We start from the raw sequence: 19,821 nt of genomic DNA on the forward strand, positions 1-19,821 counted from the left end.
AACATTCCTAAAGTTAATGCCATGGAACCTCTAGCCTAAACATTTGTTGTACATGAACCTGTCCAAATCACCTCAAGGTGATTGGAGGAACATACAAGGGGCCGTCAGAGGTAGGTTATTTACTGAGAGCATGGTGGGTGTGTGGTACACCGTGACAGCGGTGGTGGTAGAGCCAGATACAGTAGGGACATTTAAGAAACCTTTCAATAGGCTCATGGATGATAGAAAAATGGAGGGCAGTATAGAAGGGTTTAGTTCAATCTCAGAGTGGGTTAAAAAGGTCTGCGCATCGTGGGCTGAAGGGCCTGTACTGCGCTGTAATGCTCCATGGCCAAGTTTCTCTTAAACTTTGTAATTGTTCCTGCTTCAACCACTTCCACTGGCAGTTCTTTCTGTATTCCCACCACCCTCTGAAACATCTGGCGGAGTTCTCTCTCACCTTAAATCTATCCCCTCTAGCTTTAGGGGGACCTTATTTACATCTCCAATGATTTTATAAATCTTCATTTAACCTCTAGGGTGCTGGGGTGGAGATAGGTCACTACCAAAGGAGGTATAATGCGCATCAGCCCTCCACTAGTTTGCAGGTCACCCTTGGGTAAGGTGTAGTCCTGTTTAGCACCCCCCCCCCCCCAACCGATCAGAGTTACATGAGCTATGGTGCATATCACAAGTCCTGGTTATACAACCACTGATGCCAGGCAGACAATCTCTAAAGAGTGGGACCACTTGTCTTGTAAAGACACTGATCAGAGGAAGGCAATGGAAAACCACTTCATAAGACATGGCACATAATGATAATGATTTAACCTCGGCCCCCTCTGCTCCTAGGAAAGACATTCCAGCTGATTCTCTCCTTATAACGGTGGCCTAGTCCTAGGGAGTAGAAGATATGCTGACAGGGTCCAGAAAAAAATTCACAAGAATGATTCTGGGAATGAATAGCTTAACATACGACAAACATTTCACGTGTGGACCTGAAAGTGAAGTTTAAAAGGACTGGGAGAAGATCTTGTTGAAGCTTACCAAATACCGAAAGGCCTAGACGGACCGGATATGGAGAAGAAGCGTCTGTTAATAGGATGATCTAGGATACAAGACCACAGCCTCAGAACAAAAGGGACATCCTTTTACAATTGAGATGTAGAGGAATGTATTCAGCCAGAGGGTGGTGAATCTCTGGGATTGCAATAGAGGCCTGTGGTGGCCAAGTTATTCAGTGTATTCAAGGTAAATTGATGGGTTCTTGATTAGAAAAGGCAACTTGGGGAAGGTGGAAGGAAAAATAAATCAGTAATGATTGAATGGCAGAGCAGACTGAATGGTCTGAAAGACCTAACTCTATTCCTGTTAAGAGATAAGAGGCAGCAGGTACTGAAATCTGATACAACACACAAAATTCTGAAAAAACACAGTAGGTCAGGCAGTATCCATGGAGAGAAATAGACAGTCGATGCTTTGAAGGTCTTGATACAAAATCTAAAACCAGAGGACACAGCCTCAGAATAGAGGGGCATCCTTTTAGCCAGAGAGCAGCAAATCTGTGGAATTTGTTGCCATAGTCGGCTGTGGAGGACACATCATTGGGTATATTAATGCAGAAGTTCATAAGAGTTTTGATTACTCAGGGCACTAAGGGATACTAGGAGACTGGAGCTGAGAGAGAAAATGGATCAGAGATGAATAGCAGACTTGATGGGCTGAATGGTCCAGTTCTGCTCTTGTATCTTATGGTATTGTCAACTGACACACACACACCCTCTCTATTGCTTCCTGTATGGCTCCCAAGTCTTAAAGGAGTTGGGAAGTAGGGTGGAGACAAGACTGTTTCAGGGAAGGGGCGGAGCTTATCACTTGACGGACAAGGCATTGACATGAGAAACGTGGGGAGGGGCCAAGCAGACAGTCGCCTGAAGAATGGGGCGTGGCCAAATGGAGGGGCGGGGCTTTCGTCAGAGGGGCGTGGTCCGCAGCTCGACGATCGGACTGTGGGGGGAGGGGCCGCACCCAAAGGTCGGCGACGGCCTTCCTTCCGTCCTCGGCCCCACGCCGCCACCCTCCTTCCTGCGATCACTGCCCCAGCAGTCAAAGCTCGGCGAATATACTTCACCTTACTGCCGGACGCCGGCTGAGCTCGCTGGGCGCGCTTGCCGGCGTTGTGACGGGAGCCGTTGCCACCGCCCGCGGACGGAGGCCTGTCGCGCTCCATCCGCGCCTGCTCGCCCCGCTCACCTGCTTCCGCGGCCTCAGTTCCCCTTTCAGTTTCCGCATTTTGCCGCCCCAGGCGACCGTTAAACGACGCCTAGCTCCAGCGCTCCAACCCACGGGGAGGTGGCAGAAGGCGGGGTAAGCACCATCAACGACGGCAGGACCCACCAATCGACAGCCAGACTAGTTGACAGTTCTCATTCCCTATTCGTCTGTCGAGCTGCTAATCAACTCACCGAGTTCGTGGTGGAAATAACGACTGGAAGGCGGAGTTGTAAAGGATTGCCAGTATTCTGCCCCAATGGTAATTGAACGCTGATAGGCTGATTATGATGTCCATTATGTTTTCAGCCCGATCTGGGGTTACGGCGAAGTGTACGCCCCCTGGAAGGAGGTGAGATTACATATGATTGACAGTACAGTAAACCAATGACGTTAGGAACTGGAACGAAACGACTTCGCTTAAGTGAATAGCTATCAACAAAGTCAATTTCAGGAAGTTGCTTTGCATTTAATCAAATTGAGGTGGTGAGCATCGAAACCTGCCACATACATTCCCTGACTGCACCCATGTTCGTATTTCTGGACTGCATGAATAATGTGAGGACTCCGTTGGTTGGGGTCGACCATGCATGTTTTGTCCTAGCTGTCTGCATATACACGAACCTCAGGGCAATACGATACAGAGAGCAAGCTCCTGCTCAAGCAGTAGGCTCCCCTCTCCAGGTAGCTGATGGAACGGCAGAAACAGCTACAGTTTTAAATGATGATTTCAACACCCACTGTAGATGCTTGAAGTCCAAAATAAAATGGAAGTGTCCATTTCTGACGAAAGGTCTTCGACCTGACTTGTTAGCTCCGTTTCTGTTACTAAAGATGCAACCTTACGTACGAAGTAGCTGCAAACGTTTCCTTCCTTAACATCGTGGTGGTTGACTGCAGACTGCACCCAGTATAATGCGGGATAGATTGCGAGGACGACATCAGAGCAGGGTTGACCAATAATAATAATAATAATAATAATAATAATTCTTCTCCTTCTCCTTCTCCTTCTTCTCCTCCTTCTCCTTCTCCTCCTCCTCCTCCTCCTCCTCCTCCTCCCTCCTCCCTCCTCCTCCATTCGGCCCTTCGAGCCAGCACCGCCTTTCAATACGATCAAGGCTGATCACCCACAATCAGTACCCCGTTCCTGTCTTCTCCCCGTATCCCTTGACTCCGCTATCTTTAAGAGCTCTATCTAACTCGTTCTTGAAAGCATCCAGAGAATTGGCCTCCACTGCCTTCCGAGGCAGAGCATTCCATAGATTCACAACTCTCTGGGTGAAAAAGTTTTTCCTGAACTCCATTCTAAATGGCCTACCCCTTATTCTTAAACTGTGGCCTCTGGATCTGGACTCCCCCAGCATCGGCATGTTTCCTGCCTCTAGCGTGTCCAGTCCCTTAATAATCTTATATGCTTCAATCAGATCCTCTCTCATCCTTCTAAATTCCAGTGTATACAAGCCCAGTTGCTCCCATCTTTCAATATATGACTTTCAATATATCTTTCAATATATCCTGGGAATCAACCTCGTGAACCTACACTGAACTCCCTCAAAAGCAAGAATGTCCTTCCTCAAATTTGGAGTCCAAAACTGAACACAATACTCCAGGTGTGGTCTCACCAGGGCCCTGTACAACTGCAGAAGGAACTCTTTGCTCCTATACTCAACTCCCCTTGTTATGAAGGCCAACATGTCATTAGCTTCCTTCACTGCCTGCTGTACCTGCATGCTTACTTTCAGTGAGTGATGAACAAGGACACCTCGATCTCATTGTACTTCCCCTTTTCCTAACTTGACACCATTCAGATAGTAATCTGCCTTCCTGTTTTTGCCACCAAAGTGGATAACCTCACATTTATCCACATTAAACTGCATTTGCCCACTCACCCAACCTGTCCAAGTCACCCTGCAATCTCCTAACGTCCTCCTCATATTTCACACTGCCACCCAGCTTTGTGTCATCTGCAAATTTGCTAATGTTACTTTTAATCCCTTCATCTAAATCATTAAAGTATATTGTAAATAGCTGTGGTCCCAGCACCGAGCCTTGCGGTACCCCACTAGTCACTGCCTGCCATTCTGAAAGGGACCCTTTAATCCCTACTCTGCCTGCCAACCAATTTTCTATCTATGTTAGTATCCTACCCCCAATACCATGTGCTCTAATTTTGCCCACTAATCTCCTGTGTGGAACCTTATCAAAGGCTTTCTGAAAGTCCAGGTACACTACATCTACTGACTCTCCCTTGTTGCTTTACGGCAGTTGGCAAGCCAGTTTTAAGGAGCATTACCGCCACCTACTGGACTGGAGTGTGGATCATTTGATAAATAGGAATGAAAAGAACTGCATTCCCTAATTTCTATATAATAAACCAGAGTCTTTCAGATATTTCATGATATAGGTCCATATTTCTCTTGAACTCCCACTTAAAATGTCTTCTATACCCACAGCAGTTTTTTTGTTTATCTTAAGCACTCCTATCATCTTCACTCTTTCTCTTTGATACTTCTTACATTTTACCAATACACATTCAACTGTTTCTGGTTGATTACAGTATTTGCACAATCCAGTTAGATGTTTCCCTATTTTACATAATGTGTAATTAAGACGTGTTGGCGCATGGCTAAGTGGTTAAGGCATTCACCTAGTTATCTGAAGGTCACTAATTCGAGCCTTGGCTGAGGCTGCATATGTGTCCTTGAGCAAGGCACTTAACCACACATTGCTCTGCGATGACACTGGTGCCAAGCTGTATGGGTCCTAATGCCCTTCCCTTAGACAACACTGGTGGCGTGGAGAGGGGAGACTTGCAGTTTGGGCAGACTGCCGGTCTTCCATAAAAAAAACCCCTTGCCCAGGCTTGCACCCTGGAAACTTTCCAAGGTGCAAATCCATGGTCTATCGAGACTAATGGAGGCTTACACCTACAATTAAGACTTGTGTGTCCAATTCTTAAACGACTGATGATCACTTTGGTATCTGACTTGCCTTTGTATTTTGTACAGTTGTCTCCCTGTTTCACTCTCATCCCATTGCTTCTGCCATGTCTCCTCAATACGTGTTTTTATAATACTTTTGACTTCCACTTTGCCTAGAGGGACCTGGACCTCTATTATAGATGATTTGAGTGATTGTATAGTTATAATGTCCACTTTTTCATTACCCTCCACACCACAATGAGCAGGAATCCAAAGGAAGCTTACTTTACCCCATTTTCGGTCAGTGTATGTAACTTGCATAGAATCGCCAATAAAATATCCTGTCTACTTTCTGATTTTCTTGATTTGATACAGATTAATGCAGACAAACTCTGAACAAATTACAGCCTTTTTGACATTGTTTTCTTCTATCCAAGATAATGCACTCAATATTGCCATTAATTTTGTTGTTTACACTGATGAATGGTTTGATGTTCTTTTCCTAATGCTAGTTTTGCACTGAGGTTCTTAGACTGCAATGCCTGTGTAGCCAGAGCTAGGGTCTTTTGATCCATCCGTAGATATTACTAATTCATTTCTAAAATGCAGGTCTATATATTCTTGTACTTTCAATTTGATTCCACAGTTAGACTTCTTTTTTAAAAGTTGTTGCAGGTTTATATCCACTGTATGTATTGTAAAGAGCCATGGAGGAACATCAGATAATGGAACTGTAGGGCTGTATTCCAGCTCGTGTAGACCATAGTTTTGTGCTGCTGCATCCCCGATCCATCCAAAGCTATTATAATTTGAATTATTATGTTCCCAGCAGTCTTTTAATATAGCTTTAGCTGGATATGAGTGGTTATGCCCCATGATGTTAACCCAGTAATGAAGCATTAGCTTTATTCTTCTAAGTCTTAATGGCATTTACCCCATTTCGACTTGAAAAGCTGATACAGGTGATGTTCTGAATGCACCACTGAGGGCCTGAGCTTGCTCAGCATCCAGCATTTTTAAACTACTTTCTGCAGCTGACATGAATGCTCTACATCCATAATCCAATGTAGCCCTCATTAGAGCTTGATGATTACTTAATAGCGATAACCTGCTCGCATCCCAATCTTGTCCAGCAAGACTCCTCAATAAGTTGTTTATTTTTTTACATTTGTTTGTAATTTTCTCAATTTGCTTTTTTCCATGTAAGCTTCTAATCAAATAACAAACCGAGGAACCAAATTACCTTTACCTGCTCTAATTTTTGTTCATTTAATTTCATGGAAACGGGTTTGTGATTTCTTGAGAAACATATCACTTGTGACTTACAGACAATTTGATAGACAATTTGAAACCCCATTTATTTGCCCACTCCTCTACTTTATTAATTGCATCTTGCATTTTCCTTTGTATATAAATTAAATGTCTTCCCCTCACCCATAAAGCCTCATCAACTGCATATAGGGATTTCCCCACACTATGTTCAACTTGTGCAAATATGTCATTTATCATCATGATAAATAGTAATGGACTGCAGACACGACCTCGTGGTGTTCCGTTTTCAACCAAGTATGTCCTGGAGTACTCTTCTTCCACCTTGACTTGAATCATTTTATCAAAAAGAAAGTCTAGAACCCAGTTATATAATTTTCCTTCCACCCCTAATTTAATTTAATTAGCACTCCCTCTTTCCAGAGCATATCATATGCCTTTTCTATGTTGAAGAATACCGCCAGGACTCTTTCTTTATTTGTTTGAGCCTTCTGAATTTCAGATTTCAAGCTAAGTATTGAATCTACTGTAGTTCTTCCTTTGCGAAGACCACTTTGGTAGGGAGAAATAAGACTTTTTTTTCCTGAAAGTATGTAAGCCTATCACTTATTATTCGTTCCATAAGTTTACCTAGCTGTGAAGTTAATGCAATTAGTCTGTAGTTTGTTGGGTCTGATGAATCTTTACCAGGTTTTAATATTGGAACAATAACAGACTGTTTCCATGCAGATGGTATTTTACCTATTTCCCATAAATTATTAATTTCTGTCTCTGCAGAACTAGAAGTGCACTTCTTGATAATTGCTTCAGCATTATGCTCCATACTTGGTCCTTCCCAGGAGAAGTTGGCCTTGCATTCATAATGGCTCTTTCTATTATGCTAATAGGTGTATCAAGAACAACTTCTGATGTTGCTCTTTTGTCTGTAATTCCTGAAATTTGCTTAGGCCTCTCCTCCCTATGCTGTCTAGCCTCTACTGTCAAATTTTCTGAGCTATGTATGTTAACAAAAGTTTTTGCCAATATTTCTGCTGTTTCTACATTGTTAATTGCCTTTTTGTCCTTGCTCTTTAGCACAGAAATCTCTTTGCTACTTCTTGTACCATTCATTTTCCTTATCATGCCCCGTATTTCAGACAGTTGATTTTCTCTTCCAATGTTGCTACAATATTATCTCCAATACCCTCTCTTTGCTTGTCTGATTATTTTCAGGGTTGACCAATTGTACTTAAACACGATTCAAATACCAGAAGCTACTAAGAACTGTGGGCTTGCGAATTATAATTACTGCTCTACTCCAGGTGAGATTAATTGTTTAACATGAACCAAATGAACTGTGGGCGTGGTTCTTTGACTGACAGAATTAAATTTACCCAGTCATCCAATGGTTGTAAGGGGAAGGCATCACTTTTTTCTTCAATATTTTACCGTATTAACAAGGCGATTTCACCTAAGAAAAACACCTAGGTGTTTTACACACCATTCTCTGTAAACTTTAGAGACTGATGTGCATGAAAATCCCAGATGCGCAGATTCTCAGACACTCAAATCACCCTGTCTGGTACCAATAATCGTTCCATAGTCACATTTCTTCCCCCATTCTATTTAGTCTGAACAACAACTGAACCTCTGCCTGCTTTTATATACTGAGTCGTTGCCACCTGATTAGCTGATTAGATATTTGTACTAACGAGCAGGTGTACTTAATAAACTGGCCACTGCGTGTATATGAGCTAATCTGATGTATTTATATTGTGTTTTTTTTTAAAACCGTCTTTACGCGTACACTTTCTTCTCCTTTATACTTGTGAACTGATGAATGCCAATAAACAATCTTGAAAAGGCTGAAGTGACTTTAGTTCGGTACTCAAAGAAAAATTTACAGAGTAAGAAAGTGGAGTCCCTGCAGGCAATCCACGGTTTTCATGTCAAGAGCAGTGGCGAGGTGGGGGTGGGGGGGAAATAAATTTTTTGATGGAGTAGACATTTTCCAATTGATTTATCTATTTATTAATTTATTTCAGGCAATTGTTTATTGACCGGCTAAGAGAAGATCGCCGAGAAGCTCTGATCTTGAAATCTTGAACGTTTACACTAAGCAGGGGTGTTTATTGTCGAACTGAGAGAAAATTGCCTTCGTAAGCTGCTTATAAAATCTAAAACGCAGATCTGACAGGTAGCCTATTTTATGCACTCCATCGTGCTGATTGGTCGTTCCTCAACTTAAAGAATCTGCCACGGAATTATTGCCTCGATAGTGCTCCTGATTAAAAGGTACCTCTTTTACACGCAGCCCTGATGTTTATTGTCAATCTGAGAGAAAATTGCCGCGAACGAAGCTGTTTTCTAAATCTCGATCGCTCTCCAAAGAGGTAGCTCTTTTTACATTTAACCCGAATGTGTATTGCCATCTAAGAGAAGAACGCCGTGAAGCTCCAGTTTTAAAATCTTGAACGCGAACCTGACAGAAAGATAGCTCTTTTTACACTCAGCCCTGAAGTTTATTGTTCAACCGAGAGAAAACTGCCGCGAAACTTTGCTTTATAAATCTCGGTTGTCCTCCTGATTAAAAGGTAGCTCTTTTTATGCAGCTTGAAGTCGATTGCCCAACTGAGGAAACTGCCGTGAAGCTGTTTTTGAAGTCTTGAAGCGGACCTGACTGAAAGGTAGCTCTTTTTTACGCACTGCCTCTTGCTGATTGGTCGCTCCTGAACTCAGAGAGAAGTCCGTGAAACCCCCGCCTTCTAAATCTCGATTGCCCCCCTGATTAAAAGTTAGCTCTTTTTACACTCATCCCCGATGTGCATTGTCCATCTGAGGTAAAACTGCTGCGACGCTGTTCTCTCCAGATCTCGGTCGACCTCCAAATTTTAAAAAAGCAGCTATTTTAATACAACCCTGTACATTGTACACCTGACAGAAAAATGCCGCGAGCGAAGCTGTTTCCTGAATCTCGAAATTAAATTAAATTAAAGGGGCAGCTCTTTTTCCACTCAGCCCCGATGTTTACTGTCGAACTGAGAAAATTGCCTTGATGCGCTGCTTATAAAATGTTGAACACAGATCTGACAGGTAGATTATTTTACGTACTCCATCTAGCTGAATGGTCGTTCCTCAACTCAGAGAATCTGCCCCGAAATTATTGTCTCGATAGCCCTCCTGATTCAAATGTAGCTCTTTTTATGCTACTTCTTACCAGCTAAGAGGAGATCGCCCCGAAGCTCTAATTTTAAAATCTTGAATGCGAACCTGACTGAAAGATAGCTGTTTTTATACTCAGCCCTGATGTTTATTGTTCAATTTATTTATTTATCGAAAACTGCCGCGAAACTCTGTTTTCTAAATCTCGATCATCCTCCTCATCCCTGATGTTTATTGTCTCGCTAAGCTTGTCGCGAGCTGTTTTCAAAATCTTGAACGCGAACCTGACAGAAAGATAGCTCTTTTTACATTCAGCCCTGATGTTTATTGTCCATCTGAGGGAAAACTGCCGCGAAACTTTGCTTTCTAAATCTCGATCGCCCTCCTGATTAAAAGTTAGCTCTTTTTACACTCATCCCTGATGTTTATTGTCCATCTGAGGGAAAACTGCCGCGAAGTTGCTTTCTAAATCTCGATCGCCCTCCAAAGTAAAAAGCAGCTATTTTAATGCAACCCTGTCGTTCATTGTACACCTGACAGAAAACAGCCGGGAGCGAAGCTGTTTTCTGAATCTCGATCGCTCTCCAAATTAAAGGGGCAGCTCTTTTTACACAGCTTGAAGTCGATTGCCCAACTGAGGAAACTGCCGTGAAGCTGTTTTTGAAGTCTTGAAGCGGACCTGACTGAAAGGTAGCTCTTTTTTACGCACTGCCTCTTGCTGATTGGTCGCTCCTGAACTCAGAGAATATGCCACAAAATTATTGCCTCGATATCCCTCCTGATTAAAAGGTAGCTGTTTTTACACTCAGCCCTGATGTTTATTACCAGCTAAGAGATCGCCACGAAGCTCTGATTTAAACTCTTGAATTCTCTGAGTTAAGGTGCGACCCTTCATCAAGAGGCAGTGCGTAAAAAAGAGCTAGCTACCTCTCAGGTTCGGGTTCAAGATTTTAATGCAGAGCTTCGCGGCGATCTTCTCTTAGCTGGTCTTAAACACCAAGGATGAGTGTAAAAAGAGCTACCTTTAAATCAGGAGGGCTATCGAGATTTAAAAGGCAGGAGTTTCACGGACTTTCCTCTGAGTTCAGGAGCGACCAATCAGCAATAGGCAGTGCGTAAAGAAGAACGTAAAAAAAGTCAAGTCAGTTTCAAGACTTCAAAAGCAGAGTTTCACGACAGTTTCCTCAGGTGAACAATGAACATCAGGGCTGAATGTGAAAAGAGCTATATTTCTGTCAGGTTCGCGTTCAGGATTTTGAAATCAGAGTTTCGCGGCGATCCTAGCTGGACAATAAACATCAGATACAAATGGAGAAATGTACTTTATAATACTTTGTCACCAATTCCATTGCTCTTGACTGTAAATATCCCAAATTAAGCTGTTTTAATCTTGTCTGAACAAGTACTGAAACTTGTAAGATGTTTATATTGAATGTTTTAACTAAAAGAAATCCAGTAACTTAAATACTCCTGCAGCCATATTGTGTGAAATATTCCCCGAAAATGCAATGGTTTTCAAACTAATTTAATGGACAAATGTTGGATGAAATATTTTGTTTTTGATTGCATTGTTTTAGGGAGGAATTTCATTAAATATTTTAGTGAGAAAAATAAAGCCAATCAAGGAGATATAGTTGTATGCTTCATCTTAATAAATTTACTGTGGGTGCGGAAGTTGGAATAGCTGCTGTACTGACATTATTTGATTTCCATGGAAGGAAGAAGTTTTGCTAATTGAGTGTTTTTCCATGTTGATTATTTGGAATCAGAAATTATTTGCTATCATCCAGCAACTAAACTGAATGGTATTTGGATTACATTAACTTAAGTCCAACACCAAACCCCCCCCCCCCCCCCCCACACACACACACACAATACTGTATTGTCTTAACAGCCCTATAAAAGGGAAGTGGTCCAAATGACACCCTGAGAGGAGGGGCATGGTCTAGGACAAGGCTATTCAGCCCATCTAATCTGCTTTTGTATATTTGCATATTTTTTATTTATTTGTTTATGCAGGATCTGGAAATCATTGGCAAGACCAGAATTTATTGCCAATTTTCTAATTGTCAGAATCAGGTTTTATTATCACTGTCTCACGTACTGTGAAATTTGTCATGAAGCAGCTGAACAGTGCAAAGGTTCCTTAAGGTTGTTACAGCTGGAGGTGGTCATGGGGATAAGCTTCAAATACCTCTGACAACCAAGTCCAGTTCCTGGCCTTCACATGTGGTTTAGCTACTAAGCCCGAAGAACCATTTCTACTGACAGGAGAAGAGTCAAAGGTGGGTCACTGGCACCTTAAAACTAGTAACTTCATGCAGATGTAGCTCGTTAGCTGTGGTTGGCAGCTCACCTAGGAGATTTCAAACCTCCACTGCCTAGCAGCAAAACCCACTCTTGGGGAAGGCTTCGGGAGTAAATCCTGAGGGAAAATATGGAGCTGGAGTCCCTCAGGCAGTCCTACATAGAGTTCAATGCTGACTGGCAACTCCTGGGACGCTGCTGGGACCAAACCGTATTGGTCTCTGCCTTTCCTTCGGGTTCATCAGATGCCATGATCTCATTGAATGGTGGAGCAGGCTCAATGGGCCAGATAGCCTACTCCTGCTCCTATTTCTTATGTTCTTATGTGTGGAGAAGGGGTACTTGCTACCTGGGCAACAGCTTCAAAACCAGTTACTTCCCCAAGTAGTAAGGCTGATCAACACCTTTGCCCACTAACCAACCCCTCCGCAACCCCAACCACCACTACTTAATCAGTTCCTGTCAGTTACCTTATGATCCAGAGTGATAATTATTTTGTTCTTCTTTACACTTGTGCACTGGAAATGACAGTAAACAAACTTGAATCTTTGTACCTTTGTTGCTGCAGCCAGCAAATTACTTGTTCACATAAGAATAAACTCAAATTGTCATTTTTACAGTTGATCAGTCTTCATAAATCACCTCAAATGTCTACTCCATCAAAAAATTTAGCCCCACCCCACCTCTGCTCTTTGATATGAAAACTGTGGATTGCTACAGGGACGCCACTTTCTTACTCTGTAAATTTTACTTTGAGGTCCAAACTAAAGTCACATCAGCCTTTTCAAGATTCAAGATTGTTTATTGGCATTCATCAGTTCACAAGTATAAAGGAGAACAAAATGATTGTTACTCCAGATCTGATGCAATATAAAGAACACAGTACGCATAAAGACCATAATTTTTTTAAAACATAATAAATATAAATGCATCAGATTAGCTTATCTACACACAGTGGCTAATTTATTAAGTACACCTGTACTCCTGCTCGTTAATACAAATATCTAATCAGCTAATTATGTGGCAATGACTCAGTGTATAAAAGCAGGCAGAGATTCCGTTGTTGTTCAGAGTAAACAGAATGGGGAAGAAATGTGACTATGGAACGATTATTGGGACCAGACAGGGTGATTTGAGTATCTCAGAAACTGCCATTCTGGGATTTTCATGCACATCTGTCTCTGAAGTTTACAGAGAATGATGCGAAAAACAACAAAAAAAAATCCAATGAGCAGCAGATCTGTAGGTGAAATCGCCTTGTTAATGAGAGAGGTCAGACAAGAATGACCAGACTGGTTCAAGCTGACAGGGAAGCAACAGTAACTTAAATAACCACACATTACAACAGCGGTGTACAGAAGAGCTACTCTGAGTGGACATCACATCAAAACTTGAAGTGGACGGGCTACAGCAGCAGATGACCACACACATACACTGAGTCGCCATTTTATTAGGCACAGGAGGTACCTACTGTTAAATGTTAAAGAGAACATCCTTAGTGATCAGTTTTTTAGGAAAGTAAAGAATGTTCTCACATCACAAAGGGTGACATCATAAACTGGTAATTATGTTTTGACAATAGTCATTCAAATGATTCTCTTGAACGTTTGAAAGTTGATCCAGTGCTGATGATTAAGAATCCATGTGAAATATTGTATTTAAATACCCTGCTACTTAGTTCCTTGGTTTAGTGGAACAATGAACACTCAAATTGGCAAAAAGTACAACTGTTTGAGGAGGCATTATTTCAACAGTCTTTTATTTTTTACTGTTCTTTTTGATGTGGCTCTCATGCTGTCTCTTGACCGGTAGGTTATTGGCAATGGTCAATATCAATCAATTCTATTGTTAACTTACCAGAAAGCATCCAGTTAAGAGGCATGAAGGAAAGATAAGAGGAGATGTCAGTGGTAGGTTTCCTTATACCAGGGGTTCCTAGCCTTTTTTATGCCATGAACCTCTTGTACCCCAGGTTGGGAGCCCCTGCTTTATACAGAGTGGTAGGTGCCTGTAATGCATTGCCAGGGGTGGTGATAGAGGTTTTGATAGGGACATTTAAGAGACTCTAAGATAGGCAAATGGATGAAAGAAGAATGTATGGTTATGGGTTGTGTAGAGGGAAGGGTTATATAGATGGTGCTTTATAGAGGTTTATATAGGTTGGCACAATATCCTAGGCCATAGGGCCTGTACTGATATGTACTTTTCTTAGATTAGATTAGCTTTGTCTCATGTACATTGAAATACTTCGTCTGCGTCAAACCAAATCGAGGATTGTGCTGGGCAGCCCACAAGTGTCGCCGTGCTTCTGGCACCAACACAGAATCCCCACAACTCACTAACTGTAACCCATATGTCTTTGGAATGTTTGGGGAAACCAGAACATTTGGAGGAAACCCATGTAATCACAATGAGAATGTACAAACTCCTTAGAGATGGGAATTGAACCCAGATTTTATTATTAAAAGTGGCAAGATTGTGAACCACGGCAATATTCTGCAGTATACATACAATACTTATAAATATACCAAGTTGGTGCAGTCTGTCATTGGTAATATGATGATTATTATTCTAATATGGATTTATTAAGTATGCCCACAAGAAAATGAATCTTAGGGTTGTATATGGTTCTTTGACAACAAATTTACTTTCAACTTTGAAATTTGAACTTATTATTGTCCTAGTTGTAACAGTATTATGCTACCACTATCTGTTCCTGTTCCGCCCCTGAAGTGTTCTATACTACAAGGACTGAAGAGCTGTAACCTACAAGGTCATGGGCCCAGAGAAGCGAAGTGTGATTACTCAGCAAAATGGCTGACTTCTTTGTTATTCACTCAGTGGCCACTTTATTAGTTACACCTGAACACCGGATGTGAATGCAACTATCTAATCAGCAAATCATGTGGCAGCAGCTTAATGCATAAAAACATACAGGCATGGTCAAGAGGATCAATTGTTGTTCAGACCAAATATCTGAATGGGGAAGAAATGTGATCTAAGTGACTTTGACTGCGGAATGGTTGCTGGTTCCAGACCAAGTGGTTTGAGTATCTCAGAAACTACTGATCTCCTGGGATTTTCACTAACAACAGTTGCTAGAGTTTACAGGGAAAGGTGCGGGAAACATCCCGTGAGTAGCAACTCTGTTGTCAAAAACTATCTTGCTTATGAGAGAAGGCGCAATGTAGTGGTTAGCACAACACTGTTACAGCTTGGGGTGTCAGAGTTCAATATTTGCATTCTCTGTGAGAAGTTTGTATGTCCTTCCTGTGAACATGTGGGTTTCCTCCCACAGTCCTAACATATACAAGTTGGGTACCTCCTGTACCTAATAAAGTGACCAACGATTGTACTTTGATTGTTAATCAATGTCACATGTTCCTTTCTCTCCCTGTTTCCCTTTCAGAATGAAGCAGGATGACAGTAAAGATGAAGCAAGTATTGACTTGGCAAAAGACCCCTTTGGATACTTAGATGGTGAAGTTAATCTCTTTATGTTGAAAATTGTATTTATGTGACACCTCTCACAACCTCGGGCTGTGATAATGCACCCAGTGAAATAGTGTCAATGTGGCAACGTAGAAAATATGGTGGACAATTGTGCACACAGATGTTACTAACATTTTCATTACTACCATCGGGAAGGAGGTACAGGAGCCTGAGGTCTCACAGCAGCAGGTTCAGGACCAATTATTACCCTACAACCATCAGACTCCTGAGCCAGCATGGATAACTTCACTCACCTCAACCCTGAACTGATTCCACAGGCTCGTTTTCAAGGACTCAGCAATTCATGCTTTCAATATTATTGATTTTATTATTTGAACAATTTGTCTTATTTTTGCACAGTTTGTCAGTTTTTGTTTATGTATATTTTTACATAAGTCCTATTGTATTTCTTTATTTTTTCTGTGAATGCCTGCAAGAAAATTAATCTGAAGATAGTATATGGTGACGTATATGTACTATGATAACAAAATTTTCTTTGAACTTTGACACAACTAATCATGGGATCCAGGAAGACCTAACTAACTGAATACGTAATTGTCTTGACTGTAGGAGGCAGGGGTTGATATTTTTCACAATGGAGACCTGTGATCAGTATTGTGCCTCAGGGATTAGTGCTGGGCTCATGTTTGCCATTTATATAAATACTTAGAACATAGAACAGGCAACATAGTTCAGGCCCTTCATTCCACAATGTTGTGCCAATCTTTTAACCTACTCTAAGATCAATTTAACCCTTCCGTCCCCCAAAACCCTCCATTTTTCTGTCATCCACGTGTCTGTAAGTCCATAAGTTATAAGAGCATATTTAGTCCATTTGGCCCATCGAGTCTGCTCTGCAATTTTATCATGGCTGATCCATTTTTCCTCTCAGCCCCAATCTCCTGTCTTCCCCACTGCATATCCTATCATGCCCTGACCAATCAAGAATCTATCAACCACTGCCTTAAATATACACAGAAATGTAATGCCCTGGTTCACATCTTTACTGTTATGCTATAGGTATATAATATAACAGCTCTGTTAAGAGCAGTCTGTTCAGCTTTCAGCCCATTTGGGTTATTGTTGAAGATGAAGGATGATGCAGAATGTGTGCCATCCAATTAGGGTGGTTGAATTAAGGGGAGGTTTTTCGGGTGAGGGACACTAAGGTTGGTCTTGCGGATTTGTTCAAGAGGAGATGAAGAGAGAAGATGCTGGGGAGAACCAGTCGTAGTGTACGACCTGGTGAGAGACCCGTTTGTTCGAGATGGATTGTGAGCGACTTTTGGAAGGTAGTGTGTGCTTTCACACTGACCGAGGGCCCAGCGTGTAAGTGACAGAGAAGTTCAAGATGAGCTCCAACTTGTGCACATTTGGCTGTTTAATTAGAATGGGCCCTTTTTGTTTTTCTTTCTTTTCTTTACTGTCCCTTTAGTTAAGTAAGATTCATGAATATAATTCCTATAGTTGTACGCAATGTACTGTCTGTTGTTTCTTGGCACTGACTTGTAACAGGGCAGCAAATTACACAGCATCCACACAAAGCGGGGTTTAGGGTGGGAGAGGCGCCTCAATCTCATGGGTTTGTGTCTTCCCTAGACTTATGCAGCCAAGGAAACCAGCAAAGTTTCAAAGACTTGGCCTCTGCAGCTGTCTGTGGCACAGATTCCACTTATTCACCACTCTCTGACTATAGAAATTCCTCCTCAACTTTCTTCTAAAAGAACGCCGCTCTCTCTGGTCTTTGACACTCCTACCATAGGAAACATCTGCTTTATCAAGGCCTTTCACCATTTAGTTGGTTTCAATTAGGTCACCCCCTCATTCTTCTAAATCTAATGACTACAGGCCAAGAAGCATCAAACTTTCTTGATATGACAAGCCATTTAACCCTCAATCATTTTTGTGAACATCCTTTGAACTTCCTCCTGTTTCAGTACATCCTTTCTAAAATAAGGGGCCCAAAACTGCTCACAGTACTTCAAGTGAGGCCTCACCAGTGCTTTATCGTCTCAACATTACGTCCTTGCTTTTGTATTCCAGTCCTCTTGAAATAAATGTTAACATCACATTTACCTTCTTCACCACAGATTCAACCTGCAAATTAACTTTAGAGAATCCTGCACAAGGACTTTCAAGTCCCTTTGCACTTCAGTTTTTTGTACCTTCTCTCCATTTAGAAAATAGTCAACCCTTTCATTTCTTCTACTAAATTGCATGACCATACATTTCCCGACACTGTATTTCATCTGCCCCTCCTTTGCCTATTCTCCAAACCTCTGTTCTTCTGTAACTTCCCTACTTCTTCAAAACTACCTGCCCCTCCACCTATTTTCATATCATCTGCAAACTTTGCAACAAAGTCATCAATTCCATCATCTAAATCATTGACATATAATGTAAAAAGAATTGGTCCCAACACAGCCACTGTGGAACACCACTAGGCATTGGCAGCCAACCAGAAAAGGCTTCCTTTATTCCCACTCTTTGGCTCCAGCCAATCAGCTGCTGCTTTATCCATGCTAAAATCTGTCCTGAATTTCTGCTATTCTAGCAGGAATCTTTCTTTATTCAGATGAGTCCTGAATAAAGATTTGTCAGCTAAGAAAGCAAGCTCAACATTATTAAACAATTTGCTAACAATTTTTTTGCTTAACCTTTCAGAGTATGGAATCAAACCAATCATTCCCCGGCTGAGCAAGCAAATTAAGAAGGCACAGTCGTCGTTCTTGCAGAAAGCCGGACGAAGCAAGAGGGACGACCCAGACATCGAGGACTATTATAATTAGTTTGGATAACTACTTGCATCAAAATGTTTATACTTTAGTTTCTAGCTGTGAAGGAAACATGAAATTTGGGAACTGTGTAGATGTGAAACCATGTTATATAAAGTGTTTTATTTGTTTAACTCAAAACAAAGACCATTTTAAATTATTTTTATTATCGCTTTCTGAGTGTATTGATTTCCAGTGAGATTTACAACGTGCAGAGTATACTCTGATGTCTCTCTTAGCAAGCCATGCAACACATATGAGAATGTTATTAAAAAGACTATTGGGAGGATGTGACTGTGGCTAAGAGCTACACTAATCCTCACATTCATCCATTTCTGCATCGATTCCTCCATATTCACCAAGATCAGGAATCCAGCTTTTCCCTGTCAAGACTATGTGTAGGTCCTCAGCAAGCTGCAAACTTGAACCGAGTCCCCTATCCACTCCCAGGTCAGTGTGGGGAGGGAAGTCTAGGTTTGACAATATCCACAGTTCTAGGGAGGATATCAACAAGATGGTGACATCTTTTTTTTTTACTATTTGCAAGATTTGTCTTCTTTTGCAAATTGGATATGTGGGAGTTCTGCTGTGAGTGTATTTTAGTGAATTCTATTGTGTTTCTTTGTGAGTGTGTGCAAGGAGGTGAATCTCAAGGTTGTATTTGATAATAAATGTGAACTTTGAGATACTCAGGACAGTTCCCATTTCCCCAACATTTTTACTCGTGCAGAATTAAGTCGCTCTGTGAACAATACCTTGCCTAAAAGGACCTTGCTTAGCAATCCTATCTAGTTGCTCAAGAGTCTGTGACACTTTCAGTAGTTCTATTATGGTTTGGAAACTCAGTGAATGAATGGAGTGAGACCCCATGGTTTCTCCTGAGTAAGAGAAGCTGTTAAATGCTTTGGTTAATGCTAGCAGGTCAATATGTGTGTCTTTTATTTCACCGATAACTGATTACTGAATTACCTATTAATCCAGGGGTTCTCGGCCTTTTTTATGCCATGGACCCCTACCATTAAGTGAGAGGTCCATGGACCCAGGTTGGAAGGACAGTATTAACCATTCATTGATGGTATTGTGTCAAGCTCTTAATTTAATTTCAATGCGTGTATTCCTGTTTGTTTATCAAACTAGAGATCAGAGAGGAAGAGTGCAATCACAGTCCTCCTTTGTATATTGAAAGGAGCAACTCCAAGGAATTACGCTGAATTGCAGCTGTAACTCAAAATGTTCTGTCTTAAATTGTGTTGTTTAAGATCAAAAACCACAAATTGTATGTTAGAATAACTTGAGGATTGACTTAACCTTAACTTGTGTTGAAACATTACAATAAAGTTATTATCAGTTTGGCTCTTAACTGTGTGTTTTGTACATTCTTTGAGTTAAATGAGTCTTTGGAAATAAGGCAGAAGAGTTGATCATTGCTGAATTTCTTGATGTGAGGGGAGAGAGGGAGGGGGAGGAGAGGGAATGGTATGGAGGAGCCACTGCAAAGGGTCAGAAAATGCTGCAGAGGGTTTCAAACACAACCAGCTCCATCATGAGCACTAACCTCCCCACCGTCAAAACCATCTGCGAAAGGCAGTGCCTCAGGAAGGCAGCATCCATCTTTAAGGATCTCTATCACCCAGGACATGCCCTCTCCTCACTACCACCATCAGGGA

At 41.6% G+C, this 19,821-nt stretch overlaps 1 protein-coding gene and 1 long non-coding RNA gene across 8 annotated transcripts in view; one reads left to right on the forward strand and one right to left on the reverse strand.

The window, feature by feature from the left end:
• Positions 1-2,416, reverse strand: part of LOC132397409 (ARL14 effector protein-like) — a 21,768-nt gene extending 19,352 nt beyond the window's left edge. The window contains exon 1 of one of the 3 annotated variants that reach the window (XM_059976144.1): positions 2,233-2,416. In XM_059976144.1, coding sequence (XP_059832127.1) covers positions 2,233-2,271 — 39 coding nt within the window. In that variant the 5' untranslated portion in view covers positions 2,272-2,416. Of the gene's footprint in view, positions 1-2,110 lie in introns of all 3 variants that reach the window. The other 2 variants (XM_059976145.1, XM_059976143.1) reach the window with 2 other exon arrangements.
• On the forward strand, positions 2,374-19,491 carry LOC132397410 (uncharacterized). 5 transcript variants are annotated; one of them, XR_009513375.1, is made up of 5 exons: positions 2,374-2,512; positions 7,653-7,741; positions 8,465-10,271; positions 15,298-16,709; positions 18,045-19,491. It is a non-coding gene; the product is annotated as an uncharacterized LOC132397410 (long non-coding RNA). The 5 variants fall into 5 exon arrangements; XR_009513374.1 differs by having other exon boundaries at positions 15,298-15,368; XR_009513373.1 differs by having other exon boundaries at positions 15,298-19,491.
• The last annotated feature ends 330 nt before the right edge of the window (positions 19,492-19,821 follow it).

The sequence above is a fragment of the Hypanus sabinus genome, chromosome 7 (genome assembly GCF_030144855.1).
Source record: "Hypanus sabinus isolate sHypSab1 chromosome 7, sHypSab1.hap1, whole genome shotgun sequence".
Taxonomy (NCBI): Eukaryota; Metazoa; Chordata; class Chondrichthyes; order Myliobatiformes; family Dasyatidae; genus Hypanus; species Hypanus sabinus.